Consider the following 26,403-nt stretch of genomic DNA (forward strand, 5'->3'; position numbering starts at 1 on the left):
GACACACAAGTTTTAGTCTCGGTCTGGACTAAAAAGCGTCACGTGTGAAGATTTTTAGTCTGCAGCACTGAAACAGACACTTCAGAATAAGACCGTGCAGAACACAACTACCAAACATTTCAGTCGTTTGATTATCTCTCAACTTTTAATCATTTAGGTGATGCAAAACACTGTGAGCCAGCCTTGCTGCTCCAACAGTATTTGAATAGTACTGTTGCTGTCGCCTAGAAATGAGAAAATCCACCAGTTATTGTGGTGACATTAAAGACACCACAGTCTTGAAGTCATTCACTCTGGGTTTTTTAACATAAAAGTTAATAATGTGTGAATGCAAATAAAGTTAGGTAAAACTGGCACACACAAAATAATGACACTAACAAAAACGTCAAAGCTTTCTGGAGTGGAAATATGGAAAACAGAGTTCCACTGTGTACAATCAGGATGTGGATTAACTGCCTTGGTGGGTCTGGTGGATTAATATTAATGTCAAAATGACAGTTTGTAAACATGAGATGCTGTGAAATTGTGACAAAACACAGGAGTCAACTTTTCTAAATAATAAAGTACATTCATCCAAATAAGACCAAAATAACAAATGTGTTGTTTGATTGAGTTTGTGGTGAACAGCAGAATTTTTCTATACATCCTGAATTATTCATTCACTCATGCATTTAAAGCGAACAGGAATGTTCAGGGAAATCTGATGCCAAAATCTTAGAGCACTGAAAATAATCCAGAAATTTTCTTCAGTTCTTTGAAGTCGGCAGCACCAGTAGAGGGCAGCAAACCCGGTGTCTTACTTTCTTAAACCAAAATAATTCACATGAAATCAGCCACAAATATGAGGAAACGTACCTTCTACCTTTTTTTAAAGGTTCAGTGTGATAAAATACTACGCTATAGTATAGCAGTGTAGTATAATAGCAGCTCATATGTAATGGAGGAAAAAAAGGACAGTGAATAAGAAAAACAATATCTACAAACAATATTACCTAAATGGTAAATTTAGGTCATATTCAGATAGATTAACAGCAGTTTTAGTGGTCAATAAGCCACTAAAACTGCTGTTAACCTAGCTGAATAAAAGCAGCCTTGGGAGCCACCATCTGGAGAGGGAGCAAAAGGAGAAAAAAAAAATGTTGTTATTGCTCCTTATCTGTTCGCTGCTGATATCATAAAGTGTGCTCCATACAAGTTCTGGCACTGAGGCAGCAGGTGATGCATTGCTCATACTGCTACGTAAGAATTAAGTATAAGTAACCATTTTATGGATGTTTCCTGTAACTTAGTGAGGCAACAAGTGAGGAACAATGAGCTACACCTTAGAGACGAAGACTCTGAGAGGGGTGATCAAACTGTTCCGAGAACTCAAAAAACCCAGTTTAAGTATCTCAGGCTCATATTCACGAGTGATGGGAGAAGGGACCGGGAGATTGACAGACGGATTGGTGATGCGGATGCTCTATATTTACCAGTCGGTGTATATCCCTACTCTCACCCATTGTCAGGACACGCTGGAGAGATTATATTTCGGCTGGCCTGGGAACGCCTTGGTGTTCCCTTGGACAAGCTTGGATAAGCATAATTAGAAAATTAGCAAAATCACATAAATTATGATTCTGTGTTCAACAATGAAAACATTTAATATGGCTACTCTCATTCAAAATCATGTATAGTGATGAGTTGGTGACACATTTCTTATATTTTCCACATTCCTGCAGACACTAATCTGCCAAGGTCAAAGCTGGATCATGTCTACACACACAAATGCATTAGACATTACAACAGTCATTTACACTACTCAATTTAACATAGTTATCAGACTTATACTTTGATTATATCTTTGATTAAGAATAAAGATGATCTACTATTAGCAAAGAGTACCTCACACAACAATTTTACCATTTCCAAGGCGCGAGGCGGCACATCAGGTGAGGCTATGCACTGTGAATTTATCCCAAAGTTCTACTGTAATGTCATAAAGCATCTTAAAAACATTCAGCTGTGACAACCTCAACTGTAATTGGTCAGTGTGCCACTGTGTGCTGCCACACACTGAAAACACAGTTAGCCATTGAGATACAATAATCACTCACACTGTCCTAATCCTCAGATTCAATTCATTTTAATGTTTACAGCACCAAATCACAACAGCAGTCCATTCAATGTGCTTCATATTGTGAGGCCATTACAACGATCCAGAGACAACACAGACAATCTAACAACCCCTTTTGAGCGAGCACTTGGAGACAGTTGAAAAGCAAAACTCGATTTTAACATGAAGAATCCTCTGGCAGAACCAGGCTGGGGGAGGGGCAGGCATCTGCCATGAAAAAAAACAGAAGATCAACAGGGGGTCCATGACCCTCTTAGGGACACTCCCACAGGGCTTAAAATCTGGGACTCTCCACCAATTGCTCGTAGAACTGAAGAAGCTTCTTGGATGACAGGTGAAATGTCTTCAAGGAACTTAAAGAAGTCCAGACGCTTTCTTTCCAAGCTCCGTAGACCACCATGACCTGGATGGCTGAAAACAGACATCTGGTTAGATATTATATTTGTAAGATTTTTAGGGCCCAGTACAGTAACCTCAGTTTGATCTGAATTTAGAAGCTCATCCAGGTTTTTATGTCTTTAAGATATTCATGCAGTTTAAATAACTGCTATGTGGTATGAAGCTTTCATATTAATGAAAATGTATGCTATGCCTTCAAATGATATTGCCTGAGGGATATATGTATATTATAAACAGAATTGGAACGCTGTGGAACTCCATAATTAACCTTAGTGTGTTTACATTAACAAATTGGACTCCATTAGGTAGATATGATTCAAATCACTGCAGCAACCAACCTTTAATTTGTAGGTATGGTCTAATCTCTGTAATAAAGTACTAAGTCAACAGTGCTGAATACTGTACTGAGGACTAGCACAGAGATGAGTCCACTGTCAGAGCCCATAATAAAAGGGCCTATTATTCACCTTCCTGCAGGATCCATGTTTAGTTTTTCACACAGACCTGTCTGTAAGAAGCTATTCTTACGATTCAATGGAATTAATCAAGGTTTACCAAAATGTTAGCAGTAACTGATTGTGCTTAGCACTGTCACGTCGCAGCAAGAAGGTCCTGAGACTGTGATTGCAGCCATTCCCCAACTCTCTGTGAATGGTACTCATGGCCATTGATCAGTGGTTGTTGAGAATTTGCATATTAATGATGAAGGAATTGACCTCCCAGCCCATTGTTCCTTCAGTGGTGCTCGTTTCAGTCATTATGCAAATTATTGTTTATAAGGTTGGAAACCTGCAGTCAGCTGAGACTGAAGACGTCACCTGGATGAGTGACGAAACGTTTCTCCCACTGAAAACATCCAGATCAACAGAATCAACCTTTGTGGATTTACTTACCTGGATGATTGAACATGCATCAAGAGGGTCCTGAGTACAAATCCATAAGCTGACTGGGGCCTTCTGTGGAGTTTGCATGTTCAATCCAATGGGATTAGGTTACCTGGCAGTTCTAAACTGGCCCTAGGTGTGGATGTGAACACTTGTGTGTCTCTGTGTTACTGTGATGGCCAAACCCATGGCCACACTCTAAAAGTCAGTAACTCTTATGTATTCGTTATTTCTTGATCTAAATAACACACTTTAGTTTGCAGTAAGTGTATTGATTGGTTTGGATACATTTGTTCTATTTGTAAGCACGCACATTTAGTTTATCTATGTATTTATACCAGTTTATTTCTCATCTTGATTTTGACCAATTTTTGTTTCCTTTACTTGTTTCCTACCTGTGATGATCTCTGGGCGTTGCCACACAAAAGGTGGCAGCCAGGGTTTAAAGCAGTTAAATACAAGAGGGCTGATTGGATCGCACCACCACTTCCTGCTGAAGGGGGAGAATGTGTATTTTCTTTAATTAAAAAAAGCTTTTGTATTTGATTAAATATTTGAGTTTAGGGTTTAGTGGTTTTGATTTTCTTCTTTGGTGTTTAGTTTATTAACAAACTGGACTGTACTGCATTCTTTTTGTGGTTTATGGTTGTGTTTTGTTTAGTTACCCCCTGTTGTGTCATAGTGGTCTGATCAGCCGTTATATATACCCCTGTGTGTCATTTCTTGTTTAGGTCAGTTATGGGTTTTTTTTTTGGGGGGGGGGGGGGGGTAGGTGTTTGGTTTGTCAAGTTCACAGTTCTTTGCCTGAGTTTAGTTTTGATTCTTTTACCTTTTTATGAGCTCAACATTTAATATTTTTGTAAATATAATTTTTTGGGTTAAACAAATGAAAACCCTCTTTTTTTAATAATTCCTGTGATAGCTCCTGCCTTTTCCATAATGAAGGAAATTTGATTAAAAAAGCAACAGATCTGCTCTATATTTGTATTGACTGTCACAGACACACAAAACAAAACACACCAAAAAAAAAAAGAAAAAAAAAGAAAAAGAAACGCACACTTCACTGAGATCATCTTTGCGGCCCTCTCAGCAGATGCTATTCTTTCTTTTGCTGCTCAAAGGAAGTAGAACTACCTGTGGCCCTAATCCTCTTCCGTACTAGGCAGCAGAAATGGCAACAACCACACCATAAAGATTCTACAAAGATATTTTCAAAGGAAAAATAAGAAACAATGCTTATAACGCCCACTCACAGCGCTGAGCTGTAGTTTTGTTGGAATCCTTAGCTTGTCTCCTCCACCCACCTTTGGCTGTGTGCACACTTATTTTGAAGGCATCGACAGGAAGTAAACCCCTAATTCCAAAGTGGACCTCTGCAGGAAAGTTTCTCAAGTGATTCCTTTGTTCGTGGGTTTGGACCGGGAGAAAGTGGATTTATTGCATGAAACAAAGCAGAAGTGAATAACAGCAGCAGAGTGAGAGCAGAGTGAGGAGGAGGAAGCTTCTGTGGACAGAACGAAGAGTTCTCGGTGAAAAGGCGGAGAGGCGAAGTTCCTAATGGAAAGAGAGGGAAGGGGAAAGATGACTAGGAGGAGCCGAGGAGGGAGCTGAGCTATGTGGCAAGTCTCTGAAGTACTCCTCCGTCCGTGAAAGCAGCAGAGCCGCCTTTATTTCGAAGAAGTGGTGAGTTAGAATCGCAGTTGGGCATGACACGCTGAACCGGTCAGATGTTTCCTCCAAACTTTGAATCCACGCGGGGAAAAAGTTTCAGAGCTCAAGGAAGGGCCGAAGCTTCAAGCTAGGCTCTGGAAGTTCCTCCACAAAGTTAAACCTGAGGACTGCTTGGACATTTCAGAGTCAGGCCCTGCTTTGGCATGTTTTTGTAAATCAGCAGCACATTACCGCACAATACTGCTATTGATTTAATCTATTTCATTTATTTATTTAAACAAACTTCTTCCCACATGGCACATGTTGTCCAAACTAAATCCAGTCTTGTTTTTCGGAACAATCCACGGCTGCGCACTGAGGAGTGTTTCCGTGATCATCCTGTTTCTGTTGCTTACGTTTTCCTTTTTTAAAAAGTCCTGATTTTTGAATATTTAAGTTCTCATACCTGTTATACAATGAGCTCGATATTTGGGCACGACACGTTTATTTGAAACTTGTTTCTGTTCACCACCACAGTAGATTTTAAATCAAACAATCAATGTGTGATTGAATTCAAAGGTTTAAAAAGTATTTCACTAAAAATGTAGGAATCATAACCGTTTTGTAATCCCGGCAGAGGATCCAAAGTAAATGGACAAATGAACATTATTTTAATATTAGGATCTTTTTTAATCCTTTGCAGTCAAATACTGCTTAAAGAATAGAACTCATAGATATTACCAAATGCTGCATTTTCCTGTTGTTTATTAGATAATACAGTGAAGAGGTGACAGGAAGGGAGAGAGTGGAAGAAGACGCCCAGCAAAGGGCCTCAGGCTGCTGCGTTGAGCCTTGTAGCGTACGTTTGCCTGCTCAGTCTGTGAGCTAAACCAATGTGCTCTTCCCAACATTCTGCTACACGTTCATTTTCGCCTCCTCTGTCCAGTTACAATAATTTTTTCCAGAACTGGGCACGCTCTGGCGTTCCCCAGGCTTTCCATCCTTCAGTGTAACCAGCGGGTTCCACCTCATTATAAAGCTTCTGTACTTCCTTTCATGAAGTTGTCTGTTGATTGCAGACTGTGTTAATGATAGGCCTTCCTCAGTGCCTCATTCTAGAGCCTGTTATCTAACAATCAGATGATGATCTATGAACAAGCACTTGGTGACAGTAAGAAGGAAAAACTCCCTTTTAACAGGAAGAAACCTCTGGCAGGACGAGGCTCAGGGAGGGGCGGGGCCATCTGGTTGTGGTTGGCTGTGTGATTGACTGGTTGGGTCAGAAAGAGACACCACAAAAGGCAAACTATGGTAGAGAGACCGAGTTTAATAATTGTGATTACTGTGATTTCATGCAATAGTTACTGGGATAAAACAATCTTTATCCCAGTAAAGATTGTCAACATGAATATTTCATTCATCAAGATGTGATGTGATTGAAGCAGACCGATGTAAAGCTGTGAGCATGTTAACCCTCAGATGGAAGGAGAGAAGGAACGACTGAGACAACATCGCGATGAGAAGGAGAGCAACGAAGCAGACGATTACGGCAAGTGTGACGACGACAAAGACAAGGTCGAGGAAGATGATGAAGACTTGGTGGGGGCAGCGCTGGTCTGGCAGGAACGCTACGGCGAGGACAATCTAGGCCTTCCCATCATGCACTGGGAGGCCCTGAGCCTGCGTATTGCTGAGCTTGAGAAGCAGGAAGAAGAGAAGAAGGAGAAGAGGTTAAAGGTCAGAGATGTTGTTCTGTCTTGCTGAAAGATGGTGTTTGTGTACACATTCACTTTGACGATTGCAGAGGTGTGAGCAATGATGGGATACATAGAGATGCCATCTATTTATGGGACGCCCAACTCTGATGAATCCACGTTAGTGTCAATGTAAGATAGAAAGCACTTATGTCAAGAGTTTCACTTGTTTTAACATGTGGTTGCTGTGCTTGTCAGACTGGCATTTCTCCGGAGCAAGGCGGAGCCCCAGTCAGCTGGAAAGAGGAGCGAGGGAAGAGAACGGAGAGCTGGGAGGATGGAGACGATGCCTGCAATAGTCACGTGCTGGCACTGACCTCTCGGTACAGGCGCACCTCTTATTTCTTACTGGATGTCTGTTAACACACCGTGTTTATCCATCATTATGTCATTTGTATTGATTATGTGTTTAACCCAACTCACCAAACAGCAGAACTTTCTCTCAGTGTGTGGTTGTTACAGTCGGCTTGCATCTGTTGCAAGTTCCAGTTTACACACAGTCAAAATCTTTTGGGTGGAGATTCAGTGGGATTCAGCAAATGGGGAACTCCCTAAAATGAGTTTTAATGGCTCATGTGGGGAAACGAAGCACAGCTCACAATAATTTCTAACGTGAGCTCCAACAGATTTTCTTAATGTGCAGGTTTTGATCAGCTGACCTGCTGCTCTTTGCAGATTTATGCATGTGAATTCAGCCAGATGTGAGCAGATGTTTCATGAGTTGCTCTGGCTGATTTCCATCCTCCACACTGACAGCACACTGTTCATGCCGCCTTTATACTAGATGGCTACTGTGCACCAATCGCACACAAGTCCATCACATTACAGCAAACTGACCTGCAGAGGATTTTCATGCAGTCTTTAAATAACACAGTTATTCTGCCTCAGTTTGATTTGCAGCATGAAAAAAATAATGTCACAAGCACAACATGTGGTTTAGAATAAAATGGGATAGAATAGCCCTCTATTGTCACTGTACATGTACAACGAAATTATGGAAATTATTATTTGAAAACATGAGAACAAGACTTAAATTTCCAGTTTATCAAATCCCACTGAGCAGTCAGCTGTTCTTCCTGTCCTGTCTTTATCTTTCTCCATCTCTGAGTGAAGTCAGCTCTTTCTTTTCTGTCTCAACTCATCAAACACACAAACTGCACACACACAGTTTGTGTGTTTGATGATTTTTGTTGAGCTGATAGAAATGTTGCATTTGGAAGTACCCCACACTTAAACAAATATTACTCCTTTTATGTTCGCTCCGCTTTTGTGGTGCTAGCTAGATGCTAAGTACTGCAACCATTTGTTGGTGTTGTGCCAGGAAAATAAAGAAAACACATTTACTTTAACCTGACTGTAGCACACGATTGTGCTTCTTTAAGCTGTCTTTATGCGACATCCTCTGGTCATTGATAAATGGGATTCATGTGTTGCTGTTTAGGATCAAACTGAAGGTTTGCAGTGACGTGGAATACTAAAACAAAAGTAACAAACCTGTTCTGAGAGAAGGAAGTTGTTGATACCTGAAAATTCTGCCTAAGCACAGTAACAAGTATCTGTACTCTGTTAATTCCCACCTGTGCAGTTTAATAACTGAAACTAACAAAGTGACATGTTTCTGTGGGTGGATTGAAACGTTTCTTTGCATGTCCTGATTTGATAATGTTCTGACTTTGCTTTGATGGAAACCTGCCGGGTGACACTTAACCACCTCAGCTGTGATGTGTGATGGGATATGTGCTCATGATGGTCCATTGACTGTTGTCTAACCCTCAGCCTGCAGACACGGATGAATCTCCAGCTCTGCTTCATCAACAACAGTGAAAGTGAAGACGAGGAGGAGGAAGAGGAGAAGAAGAAAGGAGATGTTAGAAAGAAAGAAAGCAGCTCATGGGTAACCACTTCAAGTACAACACAGCAGAAATCAGCTGTTCCAAATTACTTACAGAGTTAACATGTAGTTGCAAAATGTGATGCAGAGCATAAGCAGTAGCAGCGCTGTCACATCGTCTCATTTCATAAGTATGCTCAGATTTCCCATCTGTTTCTGCTGAAGAGAGGAAGTGTTCAGATTCACAAGGATCCTCAGCCTTCAACCAAACCAGAGAAACAAAAGTCAAGAGGCTTCAGAAACACTCTGAAGAACCTGCGAGACCGACTAAGGACAGACCACAAGTCTTTGGTGAGACAAATATTCAAAGGTGGAACAAACTATGTTATCATATAACTGATTTCCAGTTATAGGAATCTGTCCTCTGCTCCCTGCACTGCATGCTGGGAGTGTAAACATTCATATAATGCTAGATTACAGCAACAGCTGCTTTAAGGAGTGAGTGCATGGAGTTTGTGTTTGGGACGCTTTTATCTCTCACCTTGTAGATTTTTGCATGATGGTGCCTGTGTTTGTGTGTTTCCATGTTGTGCAAGTGTTTTTGCTACAGTTTTGTCCGGCATCATCTCCTTTCGGATGTTTGACCGTCGTGCATTATTGGTGATTAAATCTGCTATGGATAATTTTCAGTCAACGTATTGAGCTTGTTTTTCCAACGGCCGCTGGAACGCAGCGCAGCTCCCGGTATACTTCCGGGTGCTGCTTCCCCTCTTGCCGGTCATCTCGTTTTTGATTCGGAGGCCTCATCGGTGGAAGTGCGGGAAGAGAGCCGGTTTTCTTGTGCTGCCTTGTCAGCCTCGGAGAGAGGAAGTGGATCGTTGGGAGCTTCACTCCTGGTGTGCTGCTGGTCAGATTCGCCTGAGACTTGTGGGGCTGGATTGATCTCCATGCCCACTTGTGTTTGCCACCTTGGGCAGTCATGTGAAAGCGTGGAAAGCCACGGCTCATCATGGTAGGACTTGCTGTGCAGCTTACCCTAAAGTCGGGACTCTGTTCCAGGCCTCTCTACACCTGTCCCCGTGGGCCTCAACACTAAAATAAAATGAATGCCCGCTCAATTGCCAACAAGTCTTAAATATATCTTAATATCTTCTATCTTAAATGAGTTGTTCTGTGCAGAGAAGCCTGATATTATGTTCATCTCTGAGACATGGCAGCGTCAGTCTCACATCTTTCAGTCCCACAGACTGTTCATTTCTCTGTGCACCATCTTCTTAACTTCATAACTTCTGCTATTAAATTGGCATCACTTATGGAGTTTCCCTTCACCATTTGGACACAATCAAAGTTGTTTTCATTGACCATAAGTCGGTCTCTTTGAATGTATGTTGCAGCTCAGCGCCTTTTCCCCAAGTCTGTATCAGGAGCTTTATTGATGACTGTATCAATTCTAAGTTTTCTGATGATGTTGAGCTCCACATACCACAATCCACAGTTATGGACTAAAACGGCTTGGTTCGTTCTACTAGCTTGAGCACAAAGAGTATTAGTAACATCTGGGCTGACAAAGCTGACAGGGTTGTGACTGGGAAGGCAGTAGAAATCTGCTGCCATCCTCAGGTCACAAGTCGATGGGTGTCCTTCTGGTGGAGCACGTGGGGGCTGCTCTTCATGGCTTCTGTTAGTGAGCATCAGCTGTAGGTCCTGGAGAGTCTCAGCCTGTAGTTTGCACTGATTTTCCACAGGAGGAGGAGGAAGAAATAATTCTGTCTTTTAGAACACCAGAGATAACAAATCCTTACATCCTGTAAGCATGAAAGTTCTCAACAAAACCAAGAGACTCAGTGTTTTTCGAGAGGTGAGGTGGTCTGGTGCTCTTGCACCAGGTTCTTGTACAAACATCCCAACATCCCATAGAGAAATGCAGTGTGGATCTTCAGTGGAGGCTCCAGTGGAGGGTGGGTCCATGGCCACATACAGATATGTGGCACATATGGACTAAAGAGTAGAGGGTCACTCTGTATTTTGCTAAGGAAACCTTCCAACATTTGTGGGTTGGATGTGGTAGGCTAGTTGCTCTCTATGTGACTGCAACAGTTTCTGGATGACAGTTTTCATTTCATGGCCCTAAGTACAGTGCAGCACTTCAATCGGATTTGCCCGATCAATTTCCCCATATGTTGGGTAAAAATGGGAATCTGGTAAATCAGGAGGAATAAAATGAAAGGAACTGCCCCGTCTTCCTTCTCTCACTCCCAGCAGAAGGCCGCCCTCCCTGAGCCTGGGTGTGACGGAGGTTTTTCCCTCCCACTGTCACCAAAACGCTTGCTCACAGGAGGACTTCTGTTTTGTCTGTGCTAATATAGGGTCTTCACCTTACAATATAAAGTATATTAAGGCAACTGTTATACCGTATAAATAAAATATAATTAAATACAGATGTTAAACTGTGTCTGCTTGTACCTGTTATAACACTGTGGCAGATGTGTGGCATTTCATCTCTGTTTAGGGAAGTCAACACTGATCTGCTTGTTGTCAGATTTTGAAATGTTGTTTGTCTGTGGGGGGGATGGGGTCGTGAATATGTGCAGTAATATTTTTGTTTTTCTTTGTTTAGCTGTTAATCATGAATTGTTTCATTAAAAGATGTGTAAAAGGTCAAACTCTCCTCTCAGGCCACAGCGCGGAGTGATCCTGTAGTCCAGAGGAGACATTTGGAGCACAGCGATCTGCAGGGTTTCACTATCAAGGAGCTGAATGCTCTCTGTGCGTCTCTCAGCCAGGCTATACAAGGTACTATATAACCTGAGTCGCGTTGTTTAAAAATAATAGGGCAGTTTTCTAGAGTGAATTTTAATGGTTCATTTTTCATCCGTGTTAGATCTGAGCTCAGAGCTGGTGGGTCGCCTGCAGGTCCGAGACCAGCTGAGGACGGAGCAGGACGCCATGCTGCTGGAGGTACAGGATCTAACGTCACTGTGACATCACGTTCACATTGTGAGCAGCTGGGAGGAGTGGTTATGAGACTTAAACATTATTAGAGTAACTCCACAAAGTTCTCCACAACATCTGAGACATTCCCTGCTGCTGTTGGTCTGACTGGTCAATCACTGTGAAGTGTTAGTCTCTATGAATACTGGGACTTTTTTTAATGTTCTGTGTTTTTAGGTGTGTAAGGGAAACTTTGACCCACTAAAGACGTCCATCAGCTGATGATTTACATATGAAACGAAAACCAGCAGAAAACTGCATGTCAGTAAAAACCTGTGCCTTACACCCACTACATCACAGGATGGGTGTAAGGTCATGTCAAAACCTCAAAGGTTGAAGCACGAGGGGGAAATATGACATCCAGAGACGTGTTTGGTTTTGTCTGTTTGTGGAAATGATTGTGATCCACGTGGAACGGTGAAAGGTTCCATGAGTGTTACTGGAATTCCCGTCTCTCTGGAAAGTGCTCTTAGATCATCTGTCTTCAAGTTGCAAACACTGAACCCAGATCAGTGTCTGTACAGGCTAAATGATGAGGAGGGTCATGCACATTTCAAAAAGGGGGTTGTTTTGATAAAAAAAAAAAAAGTTTTACTACCAGATTGTATTGCATTATGTTTCCATTATGTTCATTTATTAACTTGAGAATCCTACTTGTACTTTACATCATTTCTCCCACAGATACAGTAGAAACAGTCATTCCTGCATAATAGTGAGACAGTCCTTAACATAGTAGTAAGAAGCCTACCAGCAGTGCTGTCTAAAATATCCATGTGGCGAGTGAGACTTCAAAACTCTGAACTCTGCAGTGTAAAAGGGATCAATATTGAAAAGCTCATTAACATAATAGTCTGTTATTTGCTCTGTTTCTGTATAGTCTTTTGATCCTGGCATTAAGTATCATTTTTATTCATGCTTTTCTGTGTACACTTTTTAATTGATGTTGGTAAATAAATGAAATGTGCTCTTATGTACAACAAAATGATATCTTTAGTATTAATCAGAATTTTGACACTTTTAACTTGTTGAGTTGACTAACCTGTAAATTGTAATTTACTATTTTTTGTTTGTGTTTTTGGTCACAGTGAAAGTATTTCATCTCATTCCTGATGAGCTGTTGATATCAAGTTTAAAAACAGCAAACTTTTTAAAAGTTGTATGTAAATATACAATATACCAAGTGTTGAAATGGAGATCACTGTCATTGAAATGTTCTCTTGGAGTGCAATGCCATCTTTAAAAAAAAATCATTTATTTATTTAAAGTTAAAACAAAGCACATCAAAACCTGAAAGAATTAAAACTAATTAGAATAATTGTTACCATGGTCAGCAACATAAGCGGTTACTTTGTTTCATTCTGAGTTTTTGAGATTGCTTTAAGTGGAAAAGGAGGTCCACTCCCCGCTGCCCCTCCAGTCCACTTTGATGCTTTTCACAGTCATTGCAACTTTTTATCCACTCTGCTGATTTGTACTGAGTTTTGCAAATTATGAGTTGTTGATTAAAGCCTGTCCTTTCCTCAGCAGGACAGATAGTGTAGTGTTTAAGACATTAACACTTGGGAAGCTTTTTTTTGAAGTCACAGTATCCCAACAAGATTAGAATCTGGTTTCAATCTTCTGGTTGATGTTAGCGACCAATATTAGCTATTTTTATATAGCTATGTACTATCAGTGTGGGCATTTATAATGGCCAAGAAATAAAATTAGTAATTATAAAATAAATGTCACTTTCAAGTTTATTGCAGTTTCCACACCTGTGCACAGAATCAATTTCTTCCATTCCAACCTCTCCACTGTGGACAAGACCAAAGACGAAGGATCAACAACTGGAATGTAGACCTGCAGAGACTGGAATGGTGACAACTGTAGGTTGTAGGTTGTTTATAAAGCACTTTTCACAGGCAGTCACAAAGAGCTCTACACAAAAGGCTAAAATAATCGAGAACATTAGGTGCCAAAATAAACAATACGAATGATTAAATAAAACACAAAAATTAACAGTTTTAAAAGTTTTAGTTTTAAAATGAAACAAATCTTTTTTTAAATTGTAATTCTTAACACAAAGCCTGTTTGAATAGAAAAGTTTTTAACCGCTTTTTAAAAGAATCCACAGAGCCAACCAAACGTGGTTGTGGTGGTAGGCTGTCCCACAGACTGAAAGGCTCTGTGGATTTTAGGATTTAGTCGTGTACAGGGAACAACCGACTGAGTCTGTGAACAAAATATTTTGTAAGAAGCTTGGATAAATAATCTGGGGCCTGGCCATTTAGCGCTCACAAGAACTTTAAAACGAATTCCAAACTCTATTGGGAGCCAATATAAAGAATATAAAATAGGAGTAATGTGAGCTCGATTGATAGAACTTGTTAATAGTCTGGCCACAGCATTTTGTATAGCTTGGCGAGAAAAAGATTATTTCCCCAAGCTGGTAAACAGGGCATTAAAATAACCTAAACGTGATGACACAAATGCATGAACATTTTTTTCCAGTTCAGCTAAGGAGACCATATGTCGCAGTTCGGAAAATGTTCCTTAAATAAAAGAAACGGGAACAAGACAAAGATTTTACATGCGAGTCAAGGTCCAGAGAAGAATCAGATATTACACCAAGATTTCAAGTGTTTGACTTGGCATAAGGACAGAAAGAAGCAAAGACCTGACTGATTTTAGAATATAGTTCAGGAGGAGCTATGATCACGGTCTCAGTCTTTTTGGTGTTTAAAACAAGGTAAATGCTAGAGAGCCAATCAGTAGCCCGAGTTAAGCAGTGGACTAGGGTGGAAAACCTACCCAGCTGATGAGGCTTAAAAGACATACAGCTGAATGTCACTGAAAGATTGAATAATGCCAGGTAAAGGAGGCATGTAGAAAGAAAATAGTGGTGGACCTAAAACTGAACCGTGCAGAACCCCGTTCCAACTTATGAAGGCAATGTTGGAGGAAAACCTGTCTGTTCTAAGAGAGGTCCTATAAATAGGAAGAAAACCAGTCTAAGGCAGAGCCAGGTGCACTAGCCAAAGATTTAAGCCCAGATCATTAGACCTTAAAGAGAGCGGTCTCAGTGGAGTGCTGCTTTTGAAAGCCAGACTGAAAAAGGTCAAAAATCTGTAATCTGCATAGTAAAGATCTGAATTGATTTTCAACATTTTTTTTGCTAATAATAGTAAATGACGAGTTTTGTAAGGAGCGACTTGATTGAGAATGGCAAGGCAGAGTTCATTAAAGGAGTTCGATAAGTAGCTCAACATCATCAGAAAAAGTTGTAAAATTAAAACGAGAAGAACACTTAGAAATAAAGTCATTAATAAAGCGCCTGTGCCTAATAGAAACTTGGGGAAAAGACTTGAGTTGCAACATACATTCAAAGAGACCGACTTACAGTCACTGAAAACAACTTTACTCGTGTCTAAATGGTCGAGGGAAACACTGTAAGTGAAGACCCAGTCCAAAGAAGGCCCAGCAACATGAATAGGCCCAGAACGAATAATTTAAAATGTAAGACTTGGCAATTGAACAGGCATTAATTATCATCATTTAAACGTTGCGCCCCACCAGCGCAGGTGTAGAGGAGCCTGGAACAGAGTACGGACGATGGTGTAAGCTGTACGGCAAATCAGGGTTCCTGCTGCAATGAACAATGGGTTTCCACGCTTTCAGATGACTGGCTAGGTGGTAAACACAAGTGGGCATGGAGATCAATCCAGCCCCGACAAGTCTGACCGAAAGGAGCCCAGGAATGAAGCTCCCAAAGATCAAATTCTCTCTGAAGTGGGCAAAGCAGCACAAGAAAACTGTCTCTCTTCCTCTGATGAGGCCTGAAAGAAATACGAAATGACCATCAGCCGCCCTGGGTCTGGTGCCATAGTCACCAAGAACTGGTAACACACTAAGCTGTAATGGATTGAAATGTTGCCGTGCCTAGAACATCCCTCTCTTCAAGAAGGCACATCTACAGGGCCGTGTTAAGTTTGCAGCTAAACGTCAAGGTATTCTCAAAGTATTGAGAATGTGAAAAACAATATTTGAGTCAAAATTTGCTGCTTCAGTGTTTTTACATCTTTTTTTTTTTTCCTGGTTATACGTCACTGAAGTCCACCGGCTGGGGTGCATGCATTCCAGCCTGTTCTCACTCCCAAGGTGTAACATCCAGACAATGTGTCACGTCCCACGGCGTTCCTGAGGAACGCGAAAGGTGACCTTCCACATTCTTATGCTACACGCTGGGTTATGGGTGAAATCCAGTAGAATGACAATCCCACGGTAATACACGTTCCAGCCATGGTTTTCAGCTCTAACCCTAACCATAACCTTATCCCTAACCTTAACCAGCACTTTAATGATGTTAAATAGTGTTTTCCAAAACGATTTGAGGAAATTGAATGAACATGTGTAGGTTGTTTCCAAACGGTTCTCATGCTTCCTCATTTTTCCAATCTCGTCAGGGACGTGTTGGGTGCCTGGAAGCGTAATATGTTGACGATTTGTCACCTAGCGTAAAATATTACGCTTTGGGAGTGAGAACGTGTTTTGTATTCACACATCAAGTAGTTCCATATATTGGATTTGGCAGATTTTTACACCAGATACTTCTCTGGGCCCAAAGGGATTTGCCTCTTTTCCAGGGATCAAATAGGGATTCCTGTCAGGAGATTGTGTAAACCATTACACTGTAGAACGTCGTTATTTGAGTTACTGTTGCCTTTCTTTCAATGAGGCATTTTTGTTTTGGGGTTGAGCGTAAAGCATTCACGAGTTGTCTTTATAAAAAGACAACTCATGAACTTAAGATCGTTGGTGAGTTTTCTGTAAAACGAAAGGGAGTTTGGGAATCAAACCCAGGAATCTTTAAGTGTACAGAGGTTATTCATAAAATGCTTTAAACTTAAATGGACGTGTCGTAACTTGATTCGTTTTCAGGGTAGTTGTTTAAAAAGTAGTGACGAACACACACACACACACACACACACACACACACACACACACACACACACACACACGGGTGAAGTGGGGAGAAGAATTGGATGACACACAATGAGGGACAGAGGGAGGGACTGGATTACCATAGAAACTGCTCTGACTGCTCAGAGAAGCAGGCAAAAAGGTGAAAGCTGTATTGGTCCAATCGTCAGGGTCACAGATCATCCAAGCCGCTCTGCTGATGACTGATTGCAGCTAATGTTCACTTATTGTTGAAATACAGGGAAAAGGTTGCAGTTCTAGTGTCAATCACAGCTGCACTGCAGTCATAGCCTTTTGGATGTTTCTGCAATTTCTCAGCTATTCTGATGGGCAACAGAGTAGAAGCCATATGGAGTAAGAGTCATCGCTGGCAGGGGTAAGCTCTTTGTCTTACAGCAGATTGTAGTGATGCAGGTATTTATGAGTTCGATGCTGTTGCATTTACACAACAACTAATGAACCTCCAGACACGGGAAAATTGTTATTTTTGTTCCAGAACATTTTCCAAAGCAGTAATATCCTTTTAAACATCCATTCAAAAGCACATTTTCTTACTTAGCCTTATGTGACTGCATGCCTCACCCTGGAACTACACTGAATATGAGTTCAGAGGCAAACGGTTTGAGACTTTTAGGCTTTTCCAGAAGCTACTTTTTATATTTAATTTTTTCCTGATAGTTAATGTAAAGATTGGATTCAATCAATACCCATACAGCATGAAAATGTGTTAGCATATCATGTTCTATCATGCTATTATGATTAGACACAACAGTTCAGGTGTCTGCAAACTGTTTTTCATAGTTCTGAAAAACGTAAGGGAGCTAACAGAAAAGTAAATAAAGAAGCACCAAAAGTTTATGGGGGAGTGCAACATGCTTTGCAGAAGGAATAGCTGCAATATGCAATCATTGTGATTTGCAGGAAACATGTATTTCTGGCACTTATCTTTGTATTGTATAATTGTGAAAGACTCATGAAAATGTTTTTCATTTGTCAGTGGATACACATTTTCTTTTATAGGCTGGCTTTGTGCACTTTTATATTTTTGAAAATGTCATATATTTGAGAAAGCTACAGATCTGAGACACATTAAAAGAAAGGTGCCACCAGAGACACCACGCCGCATTTATGGCCTTGAAACTAATGCTTCAAATATTGAACCTATCGTCACACTTTCAAGATATATTTATTCCCCTTTTTGGTGTTTGATACAAAAACGTGTTCTTACTGAACATTAGTTTTGATTTGGATTGATGGTCTGAAGAAATGTAGTGTAGATGGTCATTTTAACTCAAAACAGAGATGTAAGAAAAACAGAAACCATGCCTGAGAAGATCCATCCATCCATTCCTCTTCCGCTTATCCTTGTCAGGGTCCAGAGATCTAACAAACAAACAAAAACAAAAAAAACACTGAAATATCTAAAAAGCCGCAGCTTGCATTGAAGTAATCATGAACCTGTGTGTGTGTTATGCATTACAGATGTTTTACGTCTTTTTTGTCTTATTCTACTGCAGTGTCATGGTAATGGTTTCCATATTCCTTTAGTTTACTGGAACTCTATAATAAACTAATATGCAGAGGTACACCTGATGTGACTCTTTCAGTGAAGAAACTACAATGTTGCCTGAGTGAACCTGTTTAGTTGGAAACTGTTGACTTTGCTGATGCTGTCGCTGACTGTATGACATGAAATTACTCAGGGATTGTGATGACAGGAATGGGTAATATGTAATCAGTGGAGTGAGAGAGACCAATGTACAGAGGGATGCATAAAGACACGTAGGGAAAGTGTGGTTACTTATTGCTGAGTTAATGGAGTGAGAAGGCTCTGAATCAGCAACATACCCTTGTACACAGGAAGGCAAACAAGCACTGCGAATGAGCAGCATACAACAGGGGGACAAACAGATTGTGCAAAGGCCCCAGTGAACAGTTAATGGGAGGAGTGGGGTTGGAAAGCAGTAGCTCTTTATTATATTGCCCTCAATATAATAATAAGATAAGATAAGAGAACATTTCTTAAAGGACTTTTATGCTTTTAGCTATAGATAGGTGACAGATTTAGATTGCAGGCATGGTTTCATTGTAAGCTGATGCAAAGTTGTTCTGAGCAAACAGCCCACATCGTTTTTTGGACACCACTCAGACAGCCAGAAATTTAAGGAGAACATGCAGCTAAACACGTCACTCCTGGTCCAATTGGCGAGCAGACCAGCAAAAACGACAGTGTTTTGGCAAAGTTACACACCAGTTTATTATTAATTTTACTGAATCTATGTTTACCCTTAGCCAGCAATTTTAAATTTCCCTTATTGTCGCTAACTCTGGCCCCTGAAAGACAATTGACTGTAGTTGCTAGTGTCTCTAGCTTCACATGTCTCAGAATTGCCAATTACAAGAGATGGTTAGACATAAGCAGGTTGGTGGTGTACCCGGGACATCTGTTTAGGACTACACTTCCCCCTCACCGTTACCCAGACATCCTATTTTCCCGGCTGCTTGGGATAATCTGCCAGGGAAAGCTAATGGGAACTAAGCTACCTTCGGTTGCACCGACTACAAGGGCCTGGCTAGCTTCAGGTTTTTCGAGGGTGTGAAACCGAGTCTCCATTTCAGTGATCCTGGCCTCCAGAGCTGTAAACAGGCTACATGTATTGGCTCTTTATACTGAAAAACTACAAAAGTACAGTGTCTCCAGAAAGTATTCACAGCGATTCACTTGTTCCACATTTTGTCATCTTATAGGTTTATTCCAAAATAGAAATAAAATAATTTTTCACCTCAAAATTCTACATCCCATAATGAGAAAGTTTAAAAGTTTGTTTAAAATTTTTGAAAATCTATTAAAAACAAAAACAAAAATATAACATGTGTGTAAGTAGTCAAATCCTTTAACACAGGGGTGTCCAAACCCAGGTCTCGAGGGCCGGTGTCCTGCAGGCTTTAGATGTGTCCTTGATCCAACACAGCTGATTTAAATGGCTAAACTACCTCCTCAACATGTCTTGAAGTTCTCCAGAGGCCTGGTAATGAACTAATCATGTGATTCAGGTGTGGAGACCCAGGGTGAGATCTAAAACATGCAGGACACCGGCCCTCGCGGCTTGTGTTTGGCCAAGCCTGCTTTAACATGACACTCAAAACTAAGCTCAGGTCCATCGATCTCCAATGATTATCTGTCAAACGTTTTTACGTGTTGATTGGAGTCCACCTGTAGATGCACTGTATATATAGTGTGTGTGCTAACACAAACTTTCCAAGGGTGGACTTTCCGGTCCATGGTCATATTTTACAGTGCTCCGAGAAACTGAAAAACAAGAAAAAAAATTCTAGCTGCTATACTGCTGTGAAAAAATTATTTTGCCCCCTTGTTGATATTAAACAAAGATAAAAAAAAATCAGAATACTTTATTAAGTCAAGAGGAAAGTATGTGTTGCTGACACTTCCCACAGAGTGCAGTGGTGCTTTTAATTCAGTCCAGTTTATTGTCAATATGCTGTCCGAGGCATTTGTAGTCCCGCTCTATGTCCACATTGACTCCCTGAATTGACACAGTGGTCATTGTTTTCCTGGTCCTCTTAAAGTCTGCAATTGTTTCCTTGGTCTTTGTCACATTGATCTACGGATGATTCTTCTTGCACCACACGACAAAGGAGTCCACCACAACCTGGTACTCCATCGCATTACCCCTAGCAATACATCCAACAACCGCAGAGAAAAAACCTCTGAAGGTGGCAGATCCCTGCAGTGGACGGAGTCTATGGTGTATAGGGTGAACAGGAAAGGGGAGAGAGTGGTCTCTTGTGGTGCTCTGGTGTTGCTGATCACCTTATAAGACAGCGGTCCCCAACCTTTTTTGCACCACAGACCAGTTTAATGTCAGACAATATTTTCATGGACCGGCCTTTACGGTGTCACAGGTACCGGTCCAAATTTCGTCAGACAGGTTGCATTTACTATATTTTTCAGACCATAAGGCGCACAGGATTTTAAGGTGGACTAAGCGAAACAAAACAGTCAGACTTTACTCAACTCATTCTTCTTGCTTGATTCATTAATGTTGAATTCTCTGGCAGCTGCTCTATTCCCATGTTGTTGCAGTATATTAATGACTAACCTGGTATTGTGGATGGATTATCTCAGTTGTCCTCCTGACTGAAGTTTGGTCCGTTTACAGCATCCTGCCATGCGATTGCATTTGTCCCTAACCATCGGGAACCCTCACGTTAACTTTTATCGAGTGGAAAAAAGTTAGCGTTCATCCTCCAGCTTCACTGTGTTTATGCTATGTTAACATAGCTGTGTCGCTAGCGATCACGTAGCAGCACATTATATACCAGCTAGCCCAACTTCAGTAACCCTACAAACGTCACTGCTGTTTAGTTTTCTGTCTTCATTTATGTTGGAAGTGATAGCAGAGCTGTACGTTTGAATTTTCTCAGAAATCTCTCAGTCAGAACATGCTATATCATGTTTAGGTGGAAACTAGCGAGCTAACTTCCTGCTATCTTCTAACTCTGGTAAATGTAATAAATTCTGTTTTCATGGATGCCTGGATGTTAAACTTCATAGTTACACCTGGTAAAGCAGCAACACTGATCATTTTATTAAAGATGAAAGAATTTAGACAGTTTTTAACTCTCAGTGATGCTGCAGTGTTCGTTTGACTTTGGGACCTGAACCGGACGGAGTTTTGCTCTGCGAGGCTCCTGACTACGGTAGCTGTAATGCTACAACAATCCATCAAGCGGTACGGCTTTGTAGCTTACCAAAGTCATACTAAAACATTTTTTGACAGATTTTTGAGCCTACCAAATAAAAATCGGTTCGAGGTCAGTAAGCACAACCAGAATTCATACTTAAGGCGCACCGGATTATAAAAGGCACTATCGATTTTTGAGAAAGTTAAAGGATTTTAAGTGCGCCTTATAGTGCAGAAAATACGGTAATATTAAAATTTGATGATCTGAAACATGTAAGTATGACAAGAAGCTGTCCATGAATCTCAATGAACTGAAGCACAAATGTTAAGAAGACTGTGTGAAACCATTTGAAGAACTGACAAAGGCATGGTTTACAAGCTACTGAATAATGGAATGTCCTTTGTTTTTTAACAGAACTCCATAAAATACTGTGAAAAAGTTTTAAAGTACCTTTGAAACCATTGCAGATGCCCACAGAACATACACAGAACCAGGAACACTACTTGATCAAAACTTTCAATACTAAGATAAGAGAAAATCTGATGAAATAAAATTCCGATAAATGACTGCTGTCTTTGTTTATTTCTAGGTAAACACTCATACATGGACAGGACCAAGGATGATAGAGGAGAAACCTGCCAGAATTCCAAACATACATGCTGAATCCTTCTCTCTCATATCAAAATAACTTTGCTCTCACGATGTCATCAAGACATGAGGTTCCTTCAGATATCAATGTGGATACGTTCCACAATATCCTCAACTCTTCCTCCCCATCCTCACCAACTCAGTCTTGCAGCATAGACGAGTCCTACAAATACATCTTCCTTCCCATTTGTTATTCCTTCACATTCATCTTTAGCATCTCTCTTAACTCTGTCATCCTCTACCGTTCTTTCCGTCGGACCAAACGCTGGAATGCTTCTTTAATATACATGGTTAACCTGGCCTCTACAGACTTTATGTACGGCCTGTCGCTGCCATTTCTTGTAGGAAGTTACATAATGCGTGACCGCTGGGTTTTTGGGGACTTCATGTGCCGTGTGGTTCGTTTTCTCTTCTACTTTAACCTCTACTGCTCCATCTTCTTCCTCACTTGTATCTCTGTGCACAGATACCTTGGCATTTGCCATCCAATGAAAGTGATAACACTGGAGACCAAGAAGGCTGTCAAGTGCACTTGTGTCCTTGTTTGGATAATAGTATTTGCTTTGACTTGCCCCATCTTCCGTTTTGCTCAGACTGGTCATGTGACAAGATTAACAGGGTTTGGAAGCAATGTAAGTATTGACAACCCAAGTAATGGCATATCATCAGAAAACGGTAATGCGAGCTATGGTAAATTGGAAGGGGTAATTGAAGAGTACCAGAACTGCTGGGACGATGCCATTGATAAGGAGTTTCCTGATTATGTACCCTATGGCATCACACTCCATTTGCTGGGCTTTTTTGTGCCATTTTCCATAATCGCTTATTGTTACTCTCACGTAGTTCTGACCATATTTAGGACACTGCATTCTCAGCCCTCACTGTGCAGAAATCCAATGGATGCATGCATGGAGAGAAGAGATGGGAAAGCCTCAGCAGTTGTTAGAACGGGAAGAAAACGAAGCAATGGATTGCAGAAGATGGCGGGACGAGATGAAGGGATTTCCATTTCGCTTGGTGCTCACTCCCCATATGCCAGTCGAAGGCGTAAATCTATCAAAACTATTATCACTATCACACTGCTATTTGCTCTGTGCTTCTTCCCCTTTCATGTTACCAGAACCATCTTTCTTTTGCTGAAAGTGACCAAGAGAGTTCCCTGTCACACCATGACGGCAGTCTCTATGTGCTATAAGATTACCAGACCTTTAGCATCGTTCAATGCATGGCTCAATGCCCTTCTTTACTTTCTGACTAAAGATAAAGGAGGAGCTCACTGCTGCCAAGCAGTAAACACCCCTACCCAGCAGCATGCTATGTTACGGTTGCCACTAAGAGTGATGGGAAAAGGAGAGGGTGAAGTGGACAGAGAAATGGAAGACCGTATTGAGAAAAAAGAGAATAAAGCATGTCAAAGTCCATCATATATGAACAGAGCAAAAGTTAAATATATAGCTGAATGAACTTCAGATGCACTGCTGGATGTTATTTATAGACACCAATAAGCAACACATTAGTAACAAGTGAATCAATCCAATGATCTGCTTCATGTTAATCATTCATGTAAATCTTATTTTGAGATCCACTACCCACATCGTGGTATAGGCACTCACTGACATTGGTTTTACCTAGCTGGACAATATGCATTGCAATACCACGAAATTTACTCAAGGAACATGGCAAACCAGTAAAGACACTGTCACCAGCTGCTAAGCTCTGAAGATCCCAATCAAATTCAACATCTGCAATACATACCAGGAGAAGTCTTGATTCCCTGGGCCAAACCTTCAACTCCAGAAGACCTACTGGCAACATCCTCCTACCAGACACCAGTAAACACCAGATGTCTGCCATATCCTGACAACTGGAATCAGAGAACACAGAAGACTGAAATTAACAACTGAAAATTATAAATATCCACACATATATACAAGGGAAACAAACAAATGTCACCATTTTTAGACTCAATGAAATCAAAAGCCAATATCACAGACTGTACATAAAAGATTGAAGTACCAGCGGCAAGATTTGTGAAAGCAAACAGAGGACGTGATGTTTTGTAACTCCCCCCCCCAAGGGAATACTTCATCAACTACTGTTGGCTGAATCCTGTCAGAATGCTTATTTATTGCTACTGTCAATGTAACTTTTACACAATAGTTATAAACTTTAATTCTGCAGGTTAAAAATGTAAATGTATAGCCATTGCATTTATAATATTTCAATCTCTTCATGTAAAATAAAATAATTATGTGCGATATTCTTAGTCTCATGGTTTCTTCTTGCTGACACATGATACAATCAAGCATTAAATGTTTTTTAAACCATGGTGTGTTACATCAGTATTACATAAGGTTGCTGCTCTGTACAGGGAATGACGCTTGCAGCATCATGCAAAACAAGGTCTACTGACTGATGCAGACAGTGATGGTCAGGTTAGGCCTGATCTTTTCATGTGCATATCAGCTACACCTTTAGTTACAAAGCCAGCAAACCACTTGCATCCCTACACGTAACGACTTTGCAATAGGATGTCACAGTTTAAGGCCTCAGTCCACGATTCCAGCAAGCTGAAATAAGAAGTTACGTGTCTTAAATTTATGGAGAATGAAATAAATGATCCAGTATGTGTAATACTAATATGATAAATACAGGTGAGTTCTATAAAAATGTTTCCTCATGCACAGTTGTCACTAAGGGGAAATTAGCTGTTGAACTATTTGTACCAGTCTGTAAACGTGTTTGTATATGTAAGTCTGCAAAGGAAATGATCCCACTGAAAATTGAAAAATTAAATTTGACTTAAATTTGGTGGCCTGTGGATAGAATTAATGGGTGATGCCAGAGGAGCTACTCCTTTTCTATCTGTCTAAGGTCGCATGTTTCATTCTCAAGGCTTCCACAACAAATGTGGCCTTTGGCAAAGTTTATTTCAGCCTGCATATAGCATAGGTTCCCAGTAAATATTTGTTTATTGTTGTCTGCACAACACATGCTAGCCAGCACAGAATCACACAGTAAAGGGAAGCCAACTCTGAAGGCAGCCAGTCTCAAGTAAGGTGAGGGGCTGACAGTTCAGTTTGTTTGTTTTAAGTGTAAAAAGAAGCCTTTGTAACTACTTGATGTTTTTTATTATCAGTTTTTTTTTCATTCACAAAATTAAGACAGTCTGGTACATTCAGCAAAAGTATTTTACTTAAACACTTTAATATAATTTCCATCACAACCAATGATTTGTCTGTCTTGATGCATGCTCAATGATCCAGGTAAGTAAATCCCAAAAGCTGATTCAGTTCATCTGGACGTTTTCAATGGGAGAAACGTTTCGTCACTCATCCAGGTGACTTCTTCAGTCTCAGCAGGTTTCCCCAATCTTATCAACAGTACATTTGCACAATGAAACTAGCACAACTGAATGAACGATGGGCTGTGAGGTCATTTCCTTGATCATCAATATGCAAATTGTCACGACCATTGATTAACAACCACTGATCAAAGCCCATTGATCAATGGCCATGAGTACCAATCACAGAGAGTTGGGGAATGGCTGCAATCACAGCATTGTAAGTCAAAGTTTTTGGCATTGATCCTCAACCCGCTGGTAGGCAGCTCTGAACACCACATCCAGAACACCTTGGATTGTGTTGAGAAGGTGAGAGATGTCATGATGGAGGCAGATGAAACTATGGTCTCGTACGACGTTACATCTCTCTTCACTTGCATCCCAGTCACGGAAGCATTGGAGGTAGTTCGTAAGAGATTACAGGATGACCCCAACCTCAGCAACAGGACCACTCTCAGCATCAACCAAGTAATAATAATAGTAAAAATGAACTTTATTTATAAAGCACACTAAAAAACCAAGGGTATACCAAGGTGCTTGACAAAATAAGCAGATGGAGATGGGAGGGAATAGGGAAAGAGAAAGGACCTGGCATGTATCAATTATAAAACCATGACAATCATAATACATAAAAGTAGTTAACAAAGCATAAAGGATAAAAATGTATCAGCACACACCAGATATTAGCTACGTGGAAAAGCAAGATTAAATAAATAAGTCTTTAACCGTGATTTAAACAATGGCATAGAGTCAGACGCCCGCATAGCAACAGAAAGATTGTTCCATAAGACTGGGGCAGCTACAGCAAACGCACGGTCACGTCAGCCGAGAAATTGGGTAGCAGATCTAAGTGCTCTGACAGGAGTGTGTAACTGAAGTGTGTTTGAACTGTGTCTTCATTCCACCTACTTCACATACAAGGGTCAGTTCTACAGGCAGAAACATGGGTGTGCCATGGGTTCCCCAGTTTCACCCATCGTGGCCAATTTGTACATGGAAGAAGTGGAAAAGAGGGCGTAAAGGTAGTTTTGGCTTCTCTTCATTGGTTGCCAGTAAACTTTAAGTTTAATTTTAAAATGTGTTTTAACTTTTAGACATGGCGAGATGTGTACATGGCG

General features: G+C 40.7%; 2 protein-coding genes and 1 pseudogene across 2 annotated transcripts; all 3 read left to right on the forward strand.

The window, feature by feature from the left end:
* The window catches only part of LOC134625026 (NACHT, LRR and PYD domains-containing protein 14-like), a 551,707-nt pseudogene that overhangs the window by 358,968 nt on the left and 166,336 nt on the right, over positions 1 to 26,403 (forward strand).
* Positions 4,728 to 12,217, forward strand: si:dkey-6n21.12 (schwannomin-interacting protein 1). Its single transcript, XM_063470387.1, has 7 exons — positions 4,728 to 5,082; positions 6,529 to 6,786; positions 7,002 to 7,126; positions 8,580 to 8,697; positions 8,860 to 8,985; positions 11,310 to 11,427; positions 11,516 to 12,217. Exons 2-7 carry the CDS (start codon positions 6,529 to 6,531, stop codon positions 11,614 to 11,616), a joined length of 846 nt encoding a protein of 281 aa, XP_063326457.1. The 5' UTR covers positions 4,728 to 5,082; the 3' UTR covers positions 11,617 to 12,217.
* Positions 21,899 to 23,405, forward strand: si:dkey-6n21.13 (P2Y purinoceptor 3). Its single transcript, XM_065470046.1, has 2 exons — positions 21,899 to 22,593; positions 22,657 to 23,405. Exons 1-2 carry the CDS (start codon positions 21,951 to 21,953, stop codon positions 23,403 to 23,405), a joined length of 1,392 nt encoding a protein of 463 aa, XP_065326118.1. The 5' UTR covers positions 21,899 to 21,950.

This window comes from Pelmatolapia mariae, linkage group LG3_W, assembly GCF_036321145.2.
Source record: "Pelmatolapia mariae isolate MD_Pm_ZW linkage group LG3_W, Pm_UMD_F_2, whole genome shotgun sequence".
Taxonomy (NCBI): domain Eukaryota; kingdom Metazoa; phylum Chordata; class Actinopteri; order Cichliformes; family Cichlidae; genus Pelmatolapia; species Pelmatolapia mariae.